Source organism: Vidua macroura, chromosome 4, assembly GCF_024509145.1.
Source record: "Vidua macroura isolate BioBank_ID:100142 chromosome 4, ASM2450914v1, whole genome shotgun sequence".
Lineage (NCBI taxonomy): Eukaryota > Metazoa > Chordata > Aves > Passeriformes > Viduidae > Vidua > Vidua macroura.
Window position 1 is genome coordinate 55,502,459 of NC_071574.1, and position 20,344 is coordinate 55,522,802.

A 20,344-nucleotide genomic window follows, 5' to 3' on the forward strand; every position below is an offset into this window, starting at 1 on the left:
CCTAGGAGGAAGACTTGCTGGATTTCTCTCTTTTAGCACTTGCCTCACTCTCATCATTTTCTTCAAGGGCAGTGCCTGTACTAGTACTGTAGCATCCCTCTGCTCCATGACCTCCCATGCCAGTTGCAATCAGATGTACCAGAGAAAAGCTGCAGCCAAGGGAAAGACCATCAAATACCCTGGCAGCAAGCTTCCCACCAGGCAACCCAATATACCTGCAAGCTGACTCACCATGAGATCTTACACACAGCCATCCTCTCTCCATGTGACCCCAGCAAGCAGCAGCATGTGACAGTATGCAACTATATTTTCTGCAAGGCACACAAGCCTCCTGCTCAAAGGACTTCTGAGTCTTGCAGGTTCTAAGCAGAAACAGGACTATCAGCATATCTATCTAGGCCCAGGCATGTAAGCTCAGAGAGGAGTTATTGTCACACCACAACAGAGAATGATGAACCATCTTGTTCAGCAAGCAGAGCACAACATTTTCTTCAAGAAGTACAGGTGCAACCCCCTGTTTTGAGGAGCTATGACCATAGTTACCCAGGAAACTCTGTAAGAATAAACTGGCCACAGCAGGGAATAGACTGTAAAAGAGGAGAGGGAACAGCATCCCATCCCCACTGAGGCTCCTTCAACTCAGGGGATAAATCTGAGAAGTAATTATGACTGCATTTAAATATATCATTTCTATAGCAGACAGGGAAAGAAATCATTGGCAGTAGATCTAGACCTGCAGGTAAACCAAATGATAGGTTGTAGATGAAATTTCATAAAGTGCATGCACTACTCTGAGGATGATCACAAAAGGTTTGCTTAGCCTCCTTCCAGACATATATTTCAGGATGAGTTTTGCCTTAAGGGGATGTCAAATGTTTCAGAAATCACTCAAGTCCAAACTCTATAACAAAAAAAAAAAAAAAATGGACAACAGTGCCTTGGTGCAAATGCTTGCACAACCTCACAATTACTGTGTAAGGCTGGGATCCAGAATTTCTAGATGACATTCCTAGAGGTCACAAAAAGTGCCAAGAGATTTTTCAGCTGAAGCATGTAATTTCTAACATCCCAGTTATCTAGGGACTGAGGTAAAAGAAATACTGTCCATGTCCAGAAGTATCCACAAGGAAAACCCACTGAAGACAGGTCCTGAAGGCTCTCTGAGTTCTCTGAGCATCACAAGCGAGCTGAGGTTCCTCACAGGCACACAGCCACTTGGCATACTTGCACTAGACATCAGAGGAAGCAAACAGCTGACAGCTAAGCTGTCACCTGGGACAGTGCACAGAGATGAGGACCACAGGCAGTGCCCAGAACTGCCTGCAGTGCAAGCTGGTTTCCTCAAGAGCAGATGCTTTGGGAGTCCTGTATCTAAGCTCACCTCAATAATTCCTCATCTGCAAGGGACAAGTAGCACCACCTAAGAGTACTTCAATTCTTCAGCCTATGAAACACTGGGTAGTATAAGAAAGGCCAGTACTTAGACCTAAGAAAACAGGTGCCAACTCTGCCTGGGCTTGTGAATTTATGCACAACTCTCTGTGCATGAAGACCCACCTAGAGAAATATAACTCCCAATAGCTCAGGATTCCTCTCTCCTGAGAGGATGCACAACATTTAGCTCCCTGAGCTTCAATCCTGTTGTGCTGGGAGGACCCCCTGAGAGCAGCTAGTCATGTGGAAGCTGCTAGAAAAGGAGTCATAGCAGACAGCTGTGAAAGAGGCAACCCTGCTGAAGAAAGACACTGAAAGGATGCTGGCCCATTTTTAATGGCCACAGAGTAGTACTGCTCTCAGAAACAACCTCCATAGACAAGAGGCAGACTTCATTAATTCTCTGGTCCCTCATGGCAGACACCTTTGACAGACCAAGTTCTGGCTTATTAGGCTGGGAAAACCCACTCTGTTCCCTATGCAAAACCAGATTTAGACATCTGACTTACATCATGGGCCCAAAGCTTATTTTGTCGATCCAATCTGATAAATAATCCTGAAACTGGCAAAAGCAAATGTTTGGCAAGAGCTTTGAATATAAACTAGGGTCTAACTGAAAGCTCCAATGATGACTGCAAATAAACCATTTATTCTTTCTTTCACTGTTGCCATCACTGTACATGAGACAATCCTTATCCCACAACATCCCATCTCTGCCCCATTTTCAGTGTTCAGAAACAATCCTCAATTCTTATTTACATTGCACTTGACAGATTGAGGACCCTCTTTTTTCTTTTTGCAAAGTAAGGTGAATGAAACATACTTATTCCTCGTTGTGAATAACTGCATAATTAATTATGTTAGTTACATACAGTACCTTTGAGGGGGGAAAACAGCACTGTTCTCTAAAAGAATTTTCTTGGTTACTCAACAGAACTAAATACAATTTCTCTTTCCTTTTAACTTTTTCCTGGGAAGAAAGTCTACATTCTTCAGCTGTGAACTTAGGTTTCTGCTCTGTTTTGGGGGTTTTGTTTAGTAATAAGAAATACTAAACAAATTTTTTTTGTTTCATAATAAGAATAATGCACAAGAAGAATACAAAGACAGGGTTCTCTAGAGACTGAACCACATATTTTATATCAAAAGAAAAAATGTTTCACTGGAAAATAAGCAGTCCAAAAAATGCCAAATGAGAAGTTTCACTCTACATCTAGACACTTGGGAGTAGGTAATTATCCAGCTGACTAGACCCTGTTTTGGGGGTTCTTCTGGAGAGCAGGGGTAACTATATCTTTAGCAGCAGACATACTAAAATTCAAGAAAAAATAAACATGCAAAGCAACTAGTGTATCACTTCTTGCTACTGCCACAAGCATTAAAAATATTCTTAAACATGTCACTCACTCACCAAGAAACAAACATCAGAAGGAACTGGAAATCACTGCTTTGCCACCACTCAGCTCTGACACTGCTGCTTTCCACCTCCTTGCAGAAGTCAGGCAGCACCTGTCCAAGCACCACCTGCATCAGGCCACACTGTAATGTCCCACAGGCTCAGCCAGCTCACTTTAACATAAAACTAGGCACAAGTGCTGGAATCAGCCCAGGGGCTGAGTACCAGCTGGCACATCTGAAATGATTTCCAGCCCAACGGAAATGAGAAGGGAGTGTTTGGAAAGACCTTGTGTGTAGAGACTTTCCAAATGTTAGTAGCCCTCCTCTAGAGAACTAGAAATACTGACTAGGCTGAAGAGCAATAGATGGTGTGGACAGTTTGAGGTGTACTGGAGGGATGATTCCCTTCTTGTTGTGGACTGGGCTGGGCTGGGCTGAGCAGTCCCCATTCCTTCGCTGGTGAGTTTGCACAAACATCAATGTGGCTCTTGCTTTGCTGGGTGGAAGAGATGTGACTACAACTCATGCCCCACTGCATGGTTGCCTTCCCACTACCAAAGCCCTTCTGTCAATGAGGCTTCAAAAGGGAGTATGGCTGACCAGTTCACGCAGAAATAGCTTAAAAATACCTGAATAGAGCCTCCTGGCAAGACAGGAGGAATCCAGTCACTGGCATGCAGATCCCAGTGTTGGTGCCCTCAAGACAGAATACAGACTAACTCTAGCACTTGTTTATTATGTCATCTAGGTAATGCACAGAAAAGGACAAAGGTGACTCCTTGAATCACTGTAAGGATGTTTTTTTCTCCAGGGAAGGCATGTTAAGTCCAGAGATATCAACAGCATAGTACCTGGCATATTCTAACAAGCTTTGCACCAACACACATGATGATAATTCTACCTACACTTCAGACAAGTAGGTACTGATTCTGCAGTGCTCCCAGAGATTATGATCTTGTGTATTGACTTACCTAAGCTTGAGGAACTAGCTACAAGACAGCACATACTCCTGAGATACCTTCACACTGAATAATCCTTAGCACCTTGATCTGACTCCAGAGTTAGCTCTGATTGGAGCAGGGAATGGGATCAAATGACCTCATGTCATTTGCTTTTGAATATCTGTGAAGAAACAATGGAAAGACCTCAGATTTGGGATTTGGGGTTCAGTTAGAATTAACTGAAAAAGATTCTTGATGACTCTTGCGATCAATGCAATGCAAACACAGTGGAAAAATACTGGACAGGTGCCTAACATTCAGAGAAGACTTGTGGTATTATGCTTTCACTTTGTTTGTGGCAAGGATATCCTTTCCTGTGCATAATTCCTCTTCAGAAACTCCCTATCACTTTCTACAACAGCAAATACACAGCAACATTGTACTAAACATGATATTTCCCCAGATATCCAGAATCTGCAAATACAAGTGTATGTATTCCTTATTGTATATGAAGTATCACTGTGATGTTTTCTACAATGATTCAAGATGGTAAAGCCATTAGAATGATGAGGAAGACTTTCAACATAACAGCTAGCCTTCAACACAGAAGTATTCATAAGAAGCTGTCCATAAAGAATATGCACTTGGAATATGCAGATGATTTTAAGGCCTGTCCTCTGCTGTGTTTCAGGAAGAGAAGTTTCAGGATAGCCAACACATTAACTAACACTAGAGAACAGAGGGTATGACTCCTATGTCCATCCAGGTAAAATTAGCAAAGCAGACATAAATATTAGCATACCTCTTGTATACAGTAGAGGTATGATTTCCTAAGTGTTTCATACACAAAGGACGCTATTTACCCAGAACAGAGTCTTGAAAATTCCAGAAGTTATTTTCAGATAGTTGGGATCTGATAGCCCTGCTTGGGATCTATTTCAGGACAGAGTGAAGAAGATTGCCATTCTGTAAATAGGAACTACAATTTTTTCCTCGATTTATCTCAAAAACTGCAGAGGAGACAAAATTGCTGAATCCTGAAAGAATTAAGTGGTTGAAGCCTCCTAGCTGTTGTAGATATTTGCCCTAAGAGCAATGTTCCTAAGCAAGGCAGTCCTAAATGTCTCTTTGGAATGAAATTGGTTTTGTGGTTATGCATTTCTGTACTACCAGCAGAACACTTAACATGGACACTTCTGGTACTGGAACTCTCTGCCTGCAAACATAGGTAGAAAAAATCATCTAGGAGATGAGAAACTTTCCATAGATTTAGGGCTAGAATTAGAACTTGGTTGTGAAGATTCATGGTAGTTTCAACAGAAAGTTGCATGCCAACTTATTTTATCTTGGAAGACAGAAAATAACATGAACAAAACATCTTTTGTTCTTCTGAGACTTAGAGATGATGAGAATTTTAGCTAGACCATACCATCACAGGAATATTCCTGAAAAAGGATGAGCAGAGTGACTGATGGTAAACAGGGCATGAAATGGTGTAAAGACACCCTTAGAGTTTCTAGGATCCAACAGGGCATACAGATCGTAATCCACGTAGCTCCCAAAGGATGTGACACTTCACAAATGAATCACAATGTGCCATCAGCATCACTCAACTAAAATTGGTGGCACAATGTAAAATTTTATTTTTACCTTTATCTGTATCTCTTCTGTGATTCCAAAGAATTGAAACAAAGGGAAACTTCTTATGTTTTTCAAAGCAGTCATTATCGGGCTGTCATGCCTTCCTTGTCAGGAGCCTTTCTAAGCAATAGGCACCCAATGACCTGTGGAAACCAGAACTGGGTGTGAACACTTTTGCACCCCCTTAAATAATTTTGTAATCAATGCAGATGTGACAATTCACTTAATCACATTTTGTCAATTGGACTTGATCACTGCATTTCCTCTTCTCCAAGTCTGATGAGTGATGGTTTTTCTGACTAAATAAATCCATCCTTGTGTTCTTGTACTATTTACAGCAATTTTCTATTAGCCAAGCCTGGTTCTTATCAGTCAATAATCAGTGACAAAAGACAGGATGATTATCAACTTCTGAGCTTTTGAGATAAACTGATAGCAGCAAACATCTTTCCTTCCTGCCTGGACTGAGGAAGCAGGTCTGTTGTTATGTTGTATGTATGTTATCTCCAATGTTTAGGTACTTCTAACAGAATGGTTAATTTTGTGTGCATCACAATGCATTCAAACAGATGGAGTATGAGAATGTTCAGGTACTTCCTTGGAAAACATCTGTCTACCTGTTCTTCTTTCCAGAAAAGCACATAAGAATCATAGCAAATTGTGACATAAAGAAAAGTGGGGACAGTGAAAAGTCCCAAGGTAGAATATGTCAAAGTATTATTTGTACTACCTAATCAGGTAACCAGCTTGTCAACCTGACAAAAATTCAGGGGATATATTCCCTCTGGACTTCAGCAAAGTATTTGGAATGGTGTCACATGGGAAACAATTTGTTGCTGCAAAAACTGTAGGCCAAGCATGAAAGTAGCAAAAAGCAGAAATGACAAATGGGAAGTCATTGGCCTGGATGGATTTTACTGGTGGCATTCCTCAAAAGACTGTCCCAGGACAAATTTAACATTATTGTTTGGCACAAAAATCAAAGTATACTAATGAAATTTCCTGATTAAACAATTTGAGGGGCAATGTCAGAGCAAAAGAACAGCTGGAATGGTAGCTATGGGACAAAATTTAACTGCTAAGTGCAAGAAGGAGTAACAAGTTTTTGCAACTAACCAAAAGCTTGCCAATTGAAAGCAAACAGGAGGAACTCTGAGACATATTGCTAGGATTGCCAGACTTCATGTATGGGAGTGTGTCCCTCAGATCCTTACAGTTCCTTACAGGCTCCTTCATTTAGTGGTGTTGCTAGCATTGTTGCTTTGATCCAGAAGCACAGAGAGTTAGGCAGGCAGCAGAGGACACAAAATCCAGAACCCATGTTAAAAACATACAGAAAATGCAAGGAGTAGAAATGTCCCAAAGAGATGTCAGAGTCCAGGACATCCCTCTGGCTGCCCTGGCTGTCTCGAGACCCTGGCAGGGGACTCGGGGACCTTGGCAAGAAGTCAAAAACACTTGTGGCTTCGATTTTAGCCTGTGGAAAAAGCTGTCAATTTTGTATGAGGAATTACAAACCATAAGGGTTTTAGTAGTGTGATATTTGAACTAACACAGGGTGGAAAAGTAGAATTTTGGGATTTTTAGAATGGGGTTCAAGGGGGTACAAGATGGAGGAATTTGGGCGTGTCCTAGCCTTCATCTTCTTCGTCTTGTCCTCCATGTCTTGGTGTGATGGTGACACTTTTCTATTGGTTTAAGGTAGAGATTCACTGTCTAACATAGATGGTGGGAATTAGCAATAAACTGTAAACATAGACATGTAGTTTTGAGTGTATAAGGTGGGAGCTGCCGGAGGCTCCCATGGCTCCTTTCTGGACAGACCTCAGCAGGTCAGAGAAAGAATGTTACAGATAAGAAGAAATAAACAGCGTTGAAAACGCAATCGGACACATTCCAGGCTCCTTCTTTGGCTGCGTCGGGCTAGGGAAGCAAAGACTCTTTACAATCGTGGGGTCACCCTGACCTTCAGAACCCTGAGAGACATCAACAAGGTGGGACATGGGATTTTGGATTGAACCATAAGAAATTCTTTGTTACATGAAACATCCAGCAAGCCCACATCAGCCACTCACAGTGTATCTGTAAGAACCAAAGACAGAAGCGGACTGTGAAGATACTAAGATTAGCTGCTTTCCAGGCTTCAGAGGACTCCTAATGGTACTGTTCAGCCAGAAATGGCACAAGTTACAGTTCTTGTATGAACCTTCCTCATATCTGTACATGTGAGGAGTTATGGGTCTAGAGCTGGCCTGCCACAACCACTGGCACCTGAAAATTCATACAGAATAGATAAGGGAGCAAATACTTCTGGTTAATATCCATAGTGGTTTCTCTTCATTCAGAGTGGAAGTATACATTCCTAGACTGTGCCTGAGCCATCCACTTGTGGGTTGCTGAGAACTCCTCCTACAGGAATTTCTGAAGCAAAGGGAACACCTTCCTGCCCTACCTTGACTGGCATTGCTGATACTCACCCTTCTGAATTACAGAAAAAAGCTGATAGGAGGCACCTTTCTCTGCGACCTGGGGCCTGAAAGACTCTTTTCAGCATGAGAACATCACAGAACAAATGATTCTGTGATGTTTGGCCTCTTAAGGTAGGCTAAAGCAAAGGACAGCTATGCAATTCCTCCTCAGATGCTCTTCTCATGATAACCTTTGTCTTGCCTAGGAACTTTCTTTAGTAAGGTTTACTTCCAATCTGCTGGGGAGGAAACAGAAAAGAGGTCAAAAGGTGTCCCAATTTGCTCTGCGAGCTGCAGAGCCTACAAAGTCTATATATGCCAATGGATTTATGTCCTATTTTCCTCACGCTCCCACTTAACTGAATGCTGTCTCCTCTTCATATCCACCACTCCACTTCCAAGTGTTCCTCCAGGGCTACAGGAGGAACACTCTTCCCAGCGGTATCTCAAGTTCTTTCTCATCTCCTTTCACTGTGCCCCAATCTCCTCTGCTTAGCACCAGTAACTCTTAGAAGGCTTACAGTTGCTTTTTTGGCATGCCAAGGTCAGAAGGGAGGACCCATTGTTACAGAAAATAAGGGAAATAGCAACTCAAAATATTGAAAATTGCTGAGTCTCAAAAAATTGCTGAGGCAGCTGGGCCACCAAAAAAAACTGACCAATTTTTTGCTTTTTTTGTATATCTATACAAAACATTCACGTTGGGTTGAATTTCAACTTACTCATATTTGCAGTTCTTCCAAAAAATATTAGTATTGTGAAAATGAGATGAGTTTTCTGTTTGCCTCCCAAAATATAAAATTGCCATTCTCAGAACATAGTATTTCAGCAGTATGAAGATCTGGGAAATTTCATTGTTATTTTCTTTTGGAAATAATTCTTCAAAACATTTTAAATTTCTGGAACCAAAATATCTGATTCTCATACAAATTCAGACCAATTTTTCCTAACCTCAAAGAAAACTTCTCAGACAAGAAAAAAAAATGTTCGCTAGAGCATCAAAAAACCCCACACTCCTTCCTGTACTTACCGTCAGTTGCAAAGAAGGGGAGTACTACTTATGGCTATTTTACAGATGGAACTGAAGCTCAAAGGCTAAATTACTTACCTGCTGCCAGACATAAGCGTGGTGGAATATGGAACTGACTAGAACAGTCCTATTTTCCAAGACAGTGTCTTAAACACTGCACCATTTTTCCTGCAAGGCCCACACAGTCTGCATGATGGAGAAAGAGACCTCGGATCACAGCTGAGCTAAGCTTTGACCTGAACTTTGTGTTTTGCTCTTACCTTTGCAAATTGTCCACAGCACTTTCTCAGAAGCTGGAGAATAATTTCCTTCCACTAGCAAACATACTTTTTGGGTTGTGTGGCACAACAGAAAAAGCCAACACAGTTTTTCATTTACTGCTACATCTGCATGTTAACATGAAGGTCAGTAGGAATGTACACAATACAAAGAAAAAGAGTAGTTAATTATTGCTAGGCTGCAAGAAGGGAAAACACATGCTTTAATTTGGTTTAGAAAAGAGCAAAACATGAGAACTGTTTCTTCTAGGCTGGTTTTTCATAGGAGGGCATATATAGAGTAAAATTCATGATAACTGGAGGCTATTTAATATGCTTTGAGTATAACAGATAAAAAATTCCCTCTCATCATTTGGAATCATCTCAGTAAATAATTACAATATTCAGCAAGAAAAATCCCACTTGCTTTTTTTCAAAATCCCATGGGAATTTTCTTGCTGAATATTATACTCATTTATTGAGATTGTTCCTTCTCACATGTGTATAATCTGGCAATTTGTCCATATCTTTTGCCATATTTACTCCTCCTCAAGTGTTTGTACTTGAAGGTTTTATTGCAACAACAATCTGCAGTACTTCAAAACTAAGATGTGTTTAGACCAAAATGCTAGATTTGCTCTTTATGGAACAAGTTTTAATAATTTCAAAACATCAGCATACAACAGGCCAAAGCCTAGTACAACAAGTTTCTGCTGGGATGTCAAACCACTGTTTAAAACTTTCCTTCAGTCCTTCAAGGGCTGAAGGTATATTTGCTGTTCACCACCCAGCTATAATAAATAAGCAAAACGTATTCATGTAACAGGGTAGAGATAATTGCTTTAAAAATATTCTAAGAAGGCATTTTTATCAAAACAATCAGAACAACTTGACCAAACCTAGCAAATTTAGTTGCTCTGCAAAATGCAGGCCTAGTCCCTCCCAATCACTAAATTAATAGTAGTCAGAGGTTATGAAAATAGTGAAGAACTCTTAGTTCCAGAGCAAGAGTCCTGGAGAGCAGAGTTCACTACATTGAACTTCACTTGTCACTGGGTACCTGGAAGAACAGACTTGTATCAAGCATCCATGAGCAGACCAAAGCACAGCCTCAAAGCCAGCTGCAGGACTAGGACCTCACACACGAGAATCGGGCAAGTCTCCAAGCAACTGGCACATGCCAGAGCAATCAGAAAATTTCAGTGTAAACTCTGGATAATTATTGCAGTTTATACCTTGTTAACTTTACAGTATTATCCAGACAGAACAACAAAAATTTGTAAGAGACATTCACTATCCTAAAGCTTTAAAGCCATGGTCCATCAGCCCACTTTATTAGGTGGAACATAAGTGGAAAGTGATGCTCATCAATACCAATGTACACCACTTTTAGAGTTTAGATTCACTTCAGCAGTACTCAACTGATATAAACTGCTGTAAATTCTGTACAAACTGGGAATTACAAAACTTACCAAGCTTTTCTGCACCGGAAGGAATTCGTGATCATGACCAACAGACACGCATAGCTCTATAAATGCTAAATAACTGAGTTCAGGTACTCAAATGTTTTGCAACATTTAGGTAATATGAAGGCAAAAGGCTCAGCGGCGGCTGGTGGCAGGTTCAGAAGGCAGGTTCTGCTGTTCAGAAGGCATCTAACATTTTTCTAGGCAAGATCCAGACTCAGCAAATTGCTCAATTTCACAAAATAAAGGCATAGCAGAGATTCTCTTATCTCTTAAACCCAACCGAAGTAATTTCACATTCTCTGATGGTTCCACACTACCATGATATATGATTTTTAAGCATTTGTGTCATCAAGTAACAGAAGCTGCATAATGGAAAAATTCCCATATTGTCTGAAAAATCTTTGGTTTGCAGCTTGTCAGTTATAGATGGAGTATCTGCATTTCAGCAATGTTTTATTTTCACTGAGGAAGTATTTTAGATGAAAAAACTTTGCTGAAATGGTCTGATGCATGAATGTTTTGTTCAAGAAAACAAAAAAAACCAAGGATCCCTCATTTCTGCAGTCTCACTGAAGAAAGGTTTAAATTATAAAAACTTCTTTTTCAGCTCTATTCGTTTCACAGCAAACATAGCTTTGTGGCAATGTTGCTTTGTTCTATGTAATGAAACTTCAGACTGAAAGAGGGTAGGTTTAGATGAGATATGAGGAAGGTCTTCACTGTGAGGGTGATGAGGCACTGGAACAGGTAGCTCTGAGAAGCTGTGGATGCCTGGAAATGTTCTAATAATAGATAATAGAAGACTAAATAAAAACCTAACTCATAGGAGAAGTGTGTCTTAGTGGGAGAGTAACGACAAAGACAGATAGAAATAGAATAGCAAGCAGCAGAATGGCAGTTTGGAAAGTAACACTGTAAACATGGAGTCTTTCATCTGTTTTCCCAATAGAAGTGTGTGAAGTCCAAAAAGATGACAAACATCTGCTAATGTTAGGAATAACACTCTGCCCATACGTTTTTCAAAGCATACAGCATCCTGCAATGATCTTTAAAATGCTGTGTGTCCTAACATTAGGACACACTTACTTAACTACAATAATTAGTTAAGTACTTAACTACAATAATTTTCTCCAAGTTGAGTCTGTTTTGCTTGCAGAAGAAACTGGTAAGAAATCTCCTTGTGTTTATCCACACCCATGAGCTCTGTCGCTCTATTTATTCCCCTTGTCCAGTGGAGGAGCAGGAGTAAGAATGGCAAGGGGGACACCTGGCAGGCAGCCAAGGTACCTTCCACACACACTCGCAAAACAATGAAAAAAAGTACAAATTGGTTTTAATTTTTTAATGTACAAATTTACACTCACCATGTTGTAACTTTCAAACTTGGGAGGAAATTGCAGCAGTCTGCATGATTTATTCTATCCATAATTTACAAGTGTACAGATTAGAAGAAAATCCTTTTTCTTTTTCTCAAGGAAATAAATATTTCATGTCTATACTCAGTAATCATTCAGCTTTCTAACAGTCTGTGAGCTATGTACTAGCAATTCTCTCTCAGAACTAGCATGTTTTTATCTCTTGGGATTCCAACCAGTAGCCTTTGTTGCTCCTCACGTGCCCATACAACATATTCAGAATTCTGCTTCAGTGACACCTAAAGACACATTTCAGTGAAAGAAGCAGCAGCTGAAGATGTCCATCTTCAGTTTTGCAATATGTCCAGCTGCCAATTACTTTCTTCTAAATGGATCCGACCACACTTTTAACCCTACAAATCAAACAACAGAATACCAGATGTTTGTAATTTAGACTGTTGGAGAAAAAAAAAAAAAACAGGTCTGCTACTCCAGCTTTGTGTATTATAAACAATGAAAGAAGCCAACAATTTCTGCACTGAATTTGCAACTCTGCTTAAACTTGCAAAAATATACAGAAAGACAACCTCATCTTGATCTTAAACTTCAGATATTGGAAAAATCTATCACAATTCACAGGTAAGGCTAATATTGTTGCATCAATCGTTTAGAGTTGCACATTGCACTTAAATTTGTCTAGGTTTCTTTTTCAACTAATGGATTTTGTAACTTATCAGCAGCTGAATTTAAATGAAAAGGAGAACTTACACTAAGAAGAACTGGTCATTATGTACCTACATCTTGGCTAAATGAGCCAGTCCAGTCCTCTCATGTTTAGTAAAAAAGACAGGTTTAGAAAGACCTCTATTTCACAATACCCTTCCTACTCCTCTTCAGCATTTCCCCCACTTTCCTAGAAAGCAAGTCTTGCACTAATGATCTAACCAATGCGTGTAATAAGGTCATAGCTTTAATCCTATTTGATTTTCACCTGCTGCTGATGCTAGGCTTTTTCACAAACAAAAATACATTACCCTTTAACATATTCAGATATTACATATTTCATCAAGACAGGCACTCTCACATCTTTAATCAAGAAATGCCAGCCTCGTGTAGCCACTCCATTTAGCATTATAAAAAAATGAGCTATCAAGGATAGTCTGCTATACTTGAATTTTACTTCCCTCATATGCTTTTCTAAGCCTTCCACTGTCAACAGCAAGGATCCAAAAGCTATTAGCACTGCATTCCAAATTTTCTTTCAAGGGTAGTGGATTTCTGCATGGCCCATCCATCCACGAAGCCAGAAGGCACTGCCAAAGTGCTGATGAACTGTGTTTCAGCAGAGTTGGGTATTCCACAAAACTAGATGCAACATTGTTCTTTATAGCTACAGCTCAGCCTATCCATGGTTCTTGCTTGCTCTGAGCTGGCTCAGAAGTGGAAACTGGCCTCTAACAAAGTGTGAAGACAACAGAAACTCTGCAACATATTTGGCCAGTTAAGTCACTTTAAGATGAGTTTCATTAAAACTGTAATTTTTCAGTGAGGAATTAGCCTGGAAAAATAATTTAATGGCAAGTTTATTAAATATGTTTTCATTGAATGTATTCTTCACTGTATTATTTAAATCCATATAAATATTGAGGCCTTACTTCATACTTAAATGTCTTTACTTACTTTTAAAGACATTTTTAAATGTCTTTAAAACAATCAATGCAAACACATAAATCAAGTGTACCTGCAGGCTGAATATCCTCTTGAACAATACCAGCTCGGTTTATTGACTGTTCATTCTCTGGAAAACAGAACAGAAAGGACACTACTAAAAAAAAGAAAATACCAGATATCTTGATTGCACCCAATAAAATAATCTTGAACATTTTATTAATTTGAGATGCTACACAGTAAAATTCTATTGAGTATCTACCTACAGAATGAGAATGTAGTATTCCACTTCAATGAGAAACTAATAACTAGTCTGTTTTGAGTGATTACAAACAGTAAGATAATCATCTTAAAACAATGCCTACTGTTTAATAAACATGCCAAAACACCTGCCATGGTCCCAACACTTAAGGGATGGCTAGTACTTTTAGAAGCTGTCATTCATATGCTCAGTATAAAACTATTCAAAAGATTTTTTTTCTTTTCAGCGATTCTCATTTTCAGGCCCTGAAAGATCTTGCAAAAAGATTTCATGACAGCACCTACAAAATTACTGCTGGTAAATTTTGTGAAATTCAGCATCTGAGGGACATTTTCCCAAACACTGGGCCTGTCTCAGGCTTTTCTTTTTTCTTTGAAAGATTCAACCGCTTCCACAAAGAGAAATAGAGAAAACTACTATTTTCCCTTCCTAATTGCCCCTCCTCTTCTTCCACTTCCAGTTACACACTTCACCACCACAGTGGTACTCCGAAGCAGGAAGTCAAAGCTCAGGTGGATTCACCTTTTGCCCACGCCACTGAACTTCTGAAGCCTTTAAAAATCTGCAGGGTGTGCATTTGCAAAGGAAGCTCAGAATGAAGCTCACCTTAAAACAAATTTTTCATTATCCTATCCCACTGGGAATGCACTGGCCCTACATGTTATCAGGCTGTCTAGGTACAAGCCTAATGCTACTGGAGACTAGCAGAAAGATCACAGTAATTGATTCTCCTTGCAAGGGGACAGGCACTAGAGGCACATCAGGTTCTCCCTTTCTGTTCACTGAGCATGGTAATTCCACTTCATCCTCTGTAGCAGACAAAATCTCAGGCACCTGCCTAATTTCAGAGGAAAAGGCACAAAACCCAGAAAGGGAGAACAGAATAGATATGGGCAAGGAATGAGACGTCCTGTAGGACATGAAGGAGAAGGATATTCAGTCTTGAGGGGAAACTTAGATTATAAGAGAGGCAGGGACAAAAACGGGAACCAATCTGAGAGTTCTGGGGACACACTTGGGTTGAACAGCAGGAGCTGTTAATGGTCAGGCAAAGAAATCAGTGCAAAAACATAAGAGACGATAAATACATAGACAGGACACAGAACAGTCAATAGGGATACTGCTGTGGGGCCTGCAAACAACTTGGAAGACAGGTAAGCCAAAAAAGGACAACAAGGAAGATTCAGTCTTGGTGACAGGAGAGCCACCTCACAGGATGGGGAAGGAATAGAGTCTCACAATTCAGAAAATCAGGAAATCTGTGAAAATGTCACAAAGAGCAGCTGTCAAGTCACTGTTTTAGTTAATCCACATGGAAAACGTCTGTGCTGATGGCCTCAAAGTTTCATTATTGCCACTAAACTGCAGTCTTTTTTAAAGCTAGAAACAGACAAGAAAATATTAGAGACAGCAAAGCCACAAACTGAGGTACTAAAATCCTACAAAATTATAACATCTCTGTATGAAATTAAGTCAAACTCCTTTGTGCACAATTTACAGCTCATATCAACAATTTGATTACATATCAACAGTTTTTCCAAGTAGCTCTCATCTTATTTGTTAAATTGCTAGGAACTTCTCTGAAGATGTTTGAGAATCGTGCAGTAAAGCCTTCTTCCTGAATGTCAATGTACTCCACTTGTATAGAATTTGGGAGATACACAAGAAAAACAAGAGTGAAGAAAGAAAAGATGGTATTTCATGTTTACATAATTCAGTGTCACTCCAGGTAACTAAAATTCATTCTTGCCTTTTGTATGATTACTATGTGATACCAATCAGAACACCCTAGTTTTGGGACACAGCATCCCCAAACACAGAAATACTGAGAATTCTCCCACAGCTCAAGCCAGTAGAGGGCAGGAGCTTCTATGGAAGTTGTCATACAGCTTACTACACTGTACTTGGAAAATCCTCTGTACTCCAAAGGTTAAATACTTGGGCTCAAACACCACAACTGTGATAGTCCACAATCTTGCCTCAAGTATTGATAACAAATGCTTGTGCCTCTCGTGATGAGCATCAAGAAAAGCTCATTGAAAATGAATAAAGGCGATATCAGATGGTGATTCAACACCAGCCAATAAGTTTAGAATCAAATATCAAATCACAAGCTTGTGCACTTGCTAACTGAGCATCAATTCCATCATTTTATGTCCTAAACAGAGATTAAAAATCCCTAAACTGATATGAAACATCTACTCACATAATTCACAAGTACAAAGGAGGACACTGCTCCACTAGTTCTGTCCTTTCCTTACTGCCAAGACACATTTCTGATATAGTATTCTTGGAAAGTATAGCACAAGCAAAAAAGATTTAGTAATATAAGTTTTCAAAGGGAACACAGAGCAGGAAACATAATTGTGGGAAGCTTCACAAGCATATCATCCTTGAATAAAAACTTGCTTCTAAGTTAAATTTTACTTGACTTTTGATGCAAGGCCAAAGCCCCTCCAATAAGACCATTTTCTTTTTCCTTCCTAGAAATCTTCGATTGTCTTGGCAGATTAACCACATATATCTTTATGTTATCAGCTTGCTTAGTTTCATAACAACTAAAGTGAAGGGGCAAGGCTGGTTGCACCAGAACTTTCCCGTTTCCTTCGGCAGTATTTCACAGAAGTTGAGGAGTAATGGGCGCTCCCCCTACGGAGCACCCGCCTGGAGCTGCTGAGGCTTCACACCTGCAGCTGCAGGAGCCTTGGAGGCCTTGGGCAGGTTTTCCTCAGGAGTCAGTTCCAGAGACTCTGCAGACTGAGACCAGGTCCAGCAAATCATCACAACTGGTTGCCAAGTTTTAAGTTAGCTTTTCAGTTGCAGCTGGAGAACAGAACTCGAACAGCTTGTAGAATCATTGAATAGTCTGGGCTGGAAGGGACCTTTAAAGATCATTTAGTCCATCTCTTCTGCACTGAGCAGGGACATCTTCAGCTAGATCCAATTGCTTAGAGCCCTGTACAACCTGATCTTGAATGTTTCCAGGGATGGGACACCCACCACTCTTCTAGGCAATCCATTCTAGTGGTTCACCACCACCATCATAAAAAAACCTGTATTCCTTCTATCTACTCTGAATTTACTCTGTTTAGTTTAAAACCATTACCTCTAGTCCTATTGCAACAGGGACTACTAAAAAGCCTGCCCCAGCTTTCTCACAAGCTCTCTTCAAGTGTTCTACAAGGTTTTTCTGAAGCCTTCTCTTCTCCAGGCTAAAGAACCCCAACTCTCTCAGCCTTTCTGCATAGGAGAGGTGCTCCATCTCTCTGATCTCAATTTCTTCAACTGCGTCTCAATCCTCTAAAGAGCAGCTGAAGGATGTTCTTAATCACGTGCTGGCCAGTAACTTAAAATAAGAGCAACGGCGAGCTGTATTATTTTGGCTTTCAGGTATCTCCTAGACGAGCAGAAAGCCTCGGGAGTCACTCACCGAGTGGCAGCCCCAGCATTCCCCCAAGCCCGGGCACAGACGGGCCATGGCCCAGCCAGCTCCCCCCGCACACGGACTCACTGTACTCCTCCGGCAGCAGCAGCGGCCGGAAATAAATGGGGTAAAAGGCGGCTCCCACCACGGCCACGAAGGCGCCGAAGATGCCGAGCGTGCGGGACAGCGCGGCCATGGCCCGGCGGACACGGCGCGGCGGACACGGAGCGGGGCCTGCGCGGGGCCTTCCGGGGCACGCGGCAGCGGCGTGGGGACCGCCCGGCCCGCCGGGAGAGCGCCCCCGCGCGGCCGGCGGGGCGCAGCGCGGGCACGGGGCCGGCGCCGCCGCGCTGTCAGCCCGGCCCGGGCAGCCCGAGATGATGCGCCCCAGTCCCGCCGCCCCGCCCTAAAGCGCCTCGCCCGACAGCGGGAGCTGTCCCGGCCCGGGACTGCGCCGGTAGCGCAGCGCCGAGGCGGGAGGGCGGGGGCCGCCGCGGAGCCGCAAAGGGAGCGAGCGGGCGGGCGCGGCCCTGGGTGGGCGCCGCCCGGCGCCTGCCGTACGGAGCTGCGAGGAGCCGCCGAGGAGCTGCGCGGCACGGCCGGGGCTCGGCGTCTTCTGGCCCAGCCCCTCCGCACCTGCGGCGGCGGAGCGGGGCCCTGCCCGGGCGGCGGCCCCTCCTCCAGGAAGCCGGATCTGCCGCATCCTTGTCGCCGGGCCGGCCGCGCAGTCCCTGCCGCGCTGGGCACCGCCGCAGCAGCAGCATGCGGCCCCCGGCCGAGCCCCGCCGCCCCCCTCCGCTGCTCCTCGTCCTCCTCACGGTGAGTGCCGCCGGCCCCGCACCTGCCCCGCGTCCCGACCCATCCCGGCCGTGGCGGCAGGGGCGGCCCGTGCGGGGCCGCGGGTCGTACCCGCAGGGCGGAGGGAGCCGGAGCCGGAGTCCGGGGGTGCGCGGGGGGCTCGGGCCGGGGCCGCCTCTCGGAGCCGGCCCCCGGCTGTCCGGCCTGGCTCCGCGCCCCCTCCCAGCCCCCGGGGTGACTAGGGCCTGTCTTATTGAGATGGGGGACGCCGAGTCGCCACATCCAAGTGTTAAGCTTTCTGCCCTGGGTGACGATAAACTTCTAGAGTGGAAAAAATGGGGAGGCCTTTGACATCTGCTTACAGATGCACGACTGAACATACTGCTGCACTGGTTTATGAAAACAACCATGGTTTAAGGCCAGTTACTAAACTACTTTTTAATCTTTTTTGTTGCTAAGCATAAGCTCTGGTCAAAATCTTTGTGTGCCTGTACCATGTTGGTGCTGATGGAGAGCAGCAAATCAACACCCTTTTTTGTCATGTCTTCTTTTCACACATCGTAAAATGTTGCATGAAGTGTTGGTCATTTGCAGGTGAACTGCAGTTATCTTCAGGCTTTGGGCAAACAGGTGCAGGTTTCATTCTGTGCAATTTCTTCAGGGTTGAACTCATGGAGGGTCCTGTTGACATCTCCAGCAAATGAAAGAATACTTGCTTAATCATTTCTGTATTATTGCATTACTGAAAATATTCAGTTTCCTAATGCTTGCAGTATTTGCCTCCCACTTATCCCAGGATCTGATGGGATGACTTGGGCTAATTCGTTAAGATTCAGCAGAATTTAAGAAAAGAAAAAAAAAAAAACATTTACAGCTTTAATGGCTAAGTTGCCCCACACACAAAGCCTGTCTTGTTGAATTTTGCCTAGTTCATGATAATATTTTGGATCAGTGTAGCTGGCCTCTTTAGTGTGCTGGAAAACTTTTATATTTAAGTCTCATAATCACACTCAATGTGTAATCTTTTCATCCTTGTTCTATGTCAGAGGTGTTGCACATTTAACTCTTCCTTGTCTGATATAACAGGAAAGGAAGAGGCTTCCTCACCAAGTAGGAACATTTAGATGATACACACTCTATGCACTGTGTAGTGGCAACCAGGTGGTTACAGAGACTCAGCCATGGTCTGGAAGTTTATAGTCTGCAGTCTCTGCCAGGCCTCCATCATTGTGGGGTTGCTCAGGGTTCTTTGCTCCATGCTGTTTAGTGGATGAGCCTCCAGAAGGGTTTGTTAGGTGGGATGTAACAGCAGACTGAAATATACTTCATGCATTTTGGCAGCACAGGCCTCAAGTAATACGCAGGGACCAAAGAATACAAAGTAAAATGGGGAGCCATTTAGCAGATCAGGCACTACGGGAAAGGTACTAGATCAGCAGAGCTGAAGCTAAACTTAGGCATCAGCAATTGTGTTGCATTGTGCTTAAGTGCTCTAGGAACATCACGGAAATTGTTCTGCAAAGACCTGGCTTTGGGTTTCAGAACTTACTGTTTTGGGATCCCCCACCACAAAATTTCTGCCATTCACTGGAAATCAGATGGACGTATTCATACACTGCTGCATGTTTGTTAATGAACTGTGCCAGACCCAAGTTGTCTTTGCTGGAGTATAGTTCCCATTGCTCTGTGTTGGATAACCACTGAGAAAATTGAGAGCTGGCTGTGTTTTGACAGTAAGTGTGTGTGGTAAGCACACATTAGTACCCCTATGCTTTGTAGTATCTACATGGTAGACTTTTGCATCTTGTGATAACGACATGGCATTGTGTTCATAGTACAGTACCATCTTCCTAATGACACAGCCCCCTTATCACAAAGATTAAGCTACTTACGAGTAGTCTTTATTGTAAGATCAAGAAATATTAATTATAACCATCAAGTACAAGAGGTTTAGGATAATTTGTTGCTGCTGCTATGGGCTTTTAATGCTCTTGGAAGTATTTAAACCAAAGAAGAATTGTGTTTGAAATGTAAAAGAATAGTATCTTTCATCAAGTGAAGCTCTGAAAGGTACTAGAATTAGTATTAAAATCAAGGCTCTCTCATCAACTTTTATGTCAGTATTTGTGTATGTGTGTTATTCCAGCATATGATGGACACCATGTGTTCCAAGGGACACCAATTTCCTATTGCTATTCC

At 42.3% G+C, this 20,344-nt stretch overlaps 3 protein-coding genes across 4 annotated transcripts in view; 1 reads left to right on the plus strand and 2 right to left on the minus strand.

Moving 5' to 3' along the window:
- The window catches only part of RBPJ (recombination signal binding protein for immunoglobulin kappa J region), a 140,571-nt gene extending 137,598 nt beyond the window's left edge, over positions 1-2,973 (minus strand). The window contains exon 1 of the mRNA XM_053975207.1: positions 2,846-2,973. Coding sequence (XP_053831182.1) covers positions 2,846-2,964 — 119 coding nt within the window. The 5' untranslated portion in view covers positions 2,965-2,973. The remainder of the gene's footprint in view (positions 1-2,845) is intronic.
- Positions 2,974-11,954: 8,981 nt separating this feature from the next.
- SMIM20 (small integral membrane protein 20) lies at positions 11,955-17,616 on the minus strand. 2 transcript variants are annotated; one of them, XM_053975585.1, is made up of 3 exons: positions 17,354-17,616; positions 13,735-13,791; positions 11,955-12,406 (listed from the first exon to the last, which is right to left on the minus strand). In XM_053975585.1, the coding sequence occupies exons 1-3, from the start codon at positions 17,541-17,543 to the stop codon at positions 12,369-12,371; spliced, it is 285 nt and encodes a 94-aa protein (XP_053831560.1). In that variant the 5' UTR covers positions 17,544-17,616; the 3' UTR covers positions 11,955-12,368. The 2 variants fall into 2 exon arrangements, with proteins under 2 accessions (XP_053831560.1, XP_053831561.1); XM_053975586.1 differs by having other exon boundaries at positions 17,435-17,608.
- A 72-nt stretch (positions 17,617-17,688) lies between these two features.
- The window catches only part of SEL1L3 (SEL1L family member 3), a 33,804-nt gene continuing 31,148 nt past the window's right edge, over positions 17,689-20,344 (plus strand). The window contains exon 1 of the mRNA XM_053975584.1: positions 17,689-18,166. Within this exon, the coding sequence (XP_053831559.1) occupies positions 18,110-18,166 (57 nt within the window). The 5' untranslated portion in view covers positions 17,689-18,109. The remainder of the gene's footprint in view (positions 18,167-20,344) is intronic.

Bases quoted from the DNA above. Each gene is read 5' to 3' on its own strand.
- SMIM20 (XM_053975585.1), bottom strand. From the start codon at position 17,543: ATGGCCGCGCTGTCCCGCACGCTCGGCATCTTCGGCGCCTTCGTGGCC. The intron at 13,792-17,353 runs GTGAGTGACTCC...TCTGTTTTCCAG, and splicing joins AATGCTGGGGCTGCCACTCG to AGAATGAACAGTCAATAAAC. The intron at 12,407-13,734 runs GTACACTTGATT...TTTGATTTGTAG, and splicing joins AGAGGATATTCAGCCTGCAG to GGTTAAAAGTGTGGTCGGAT.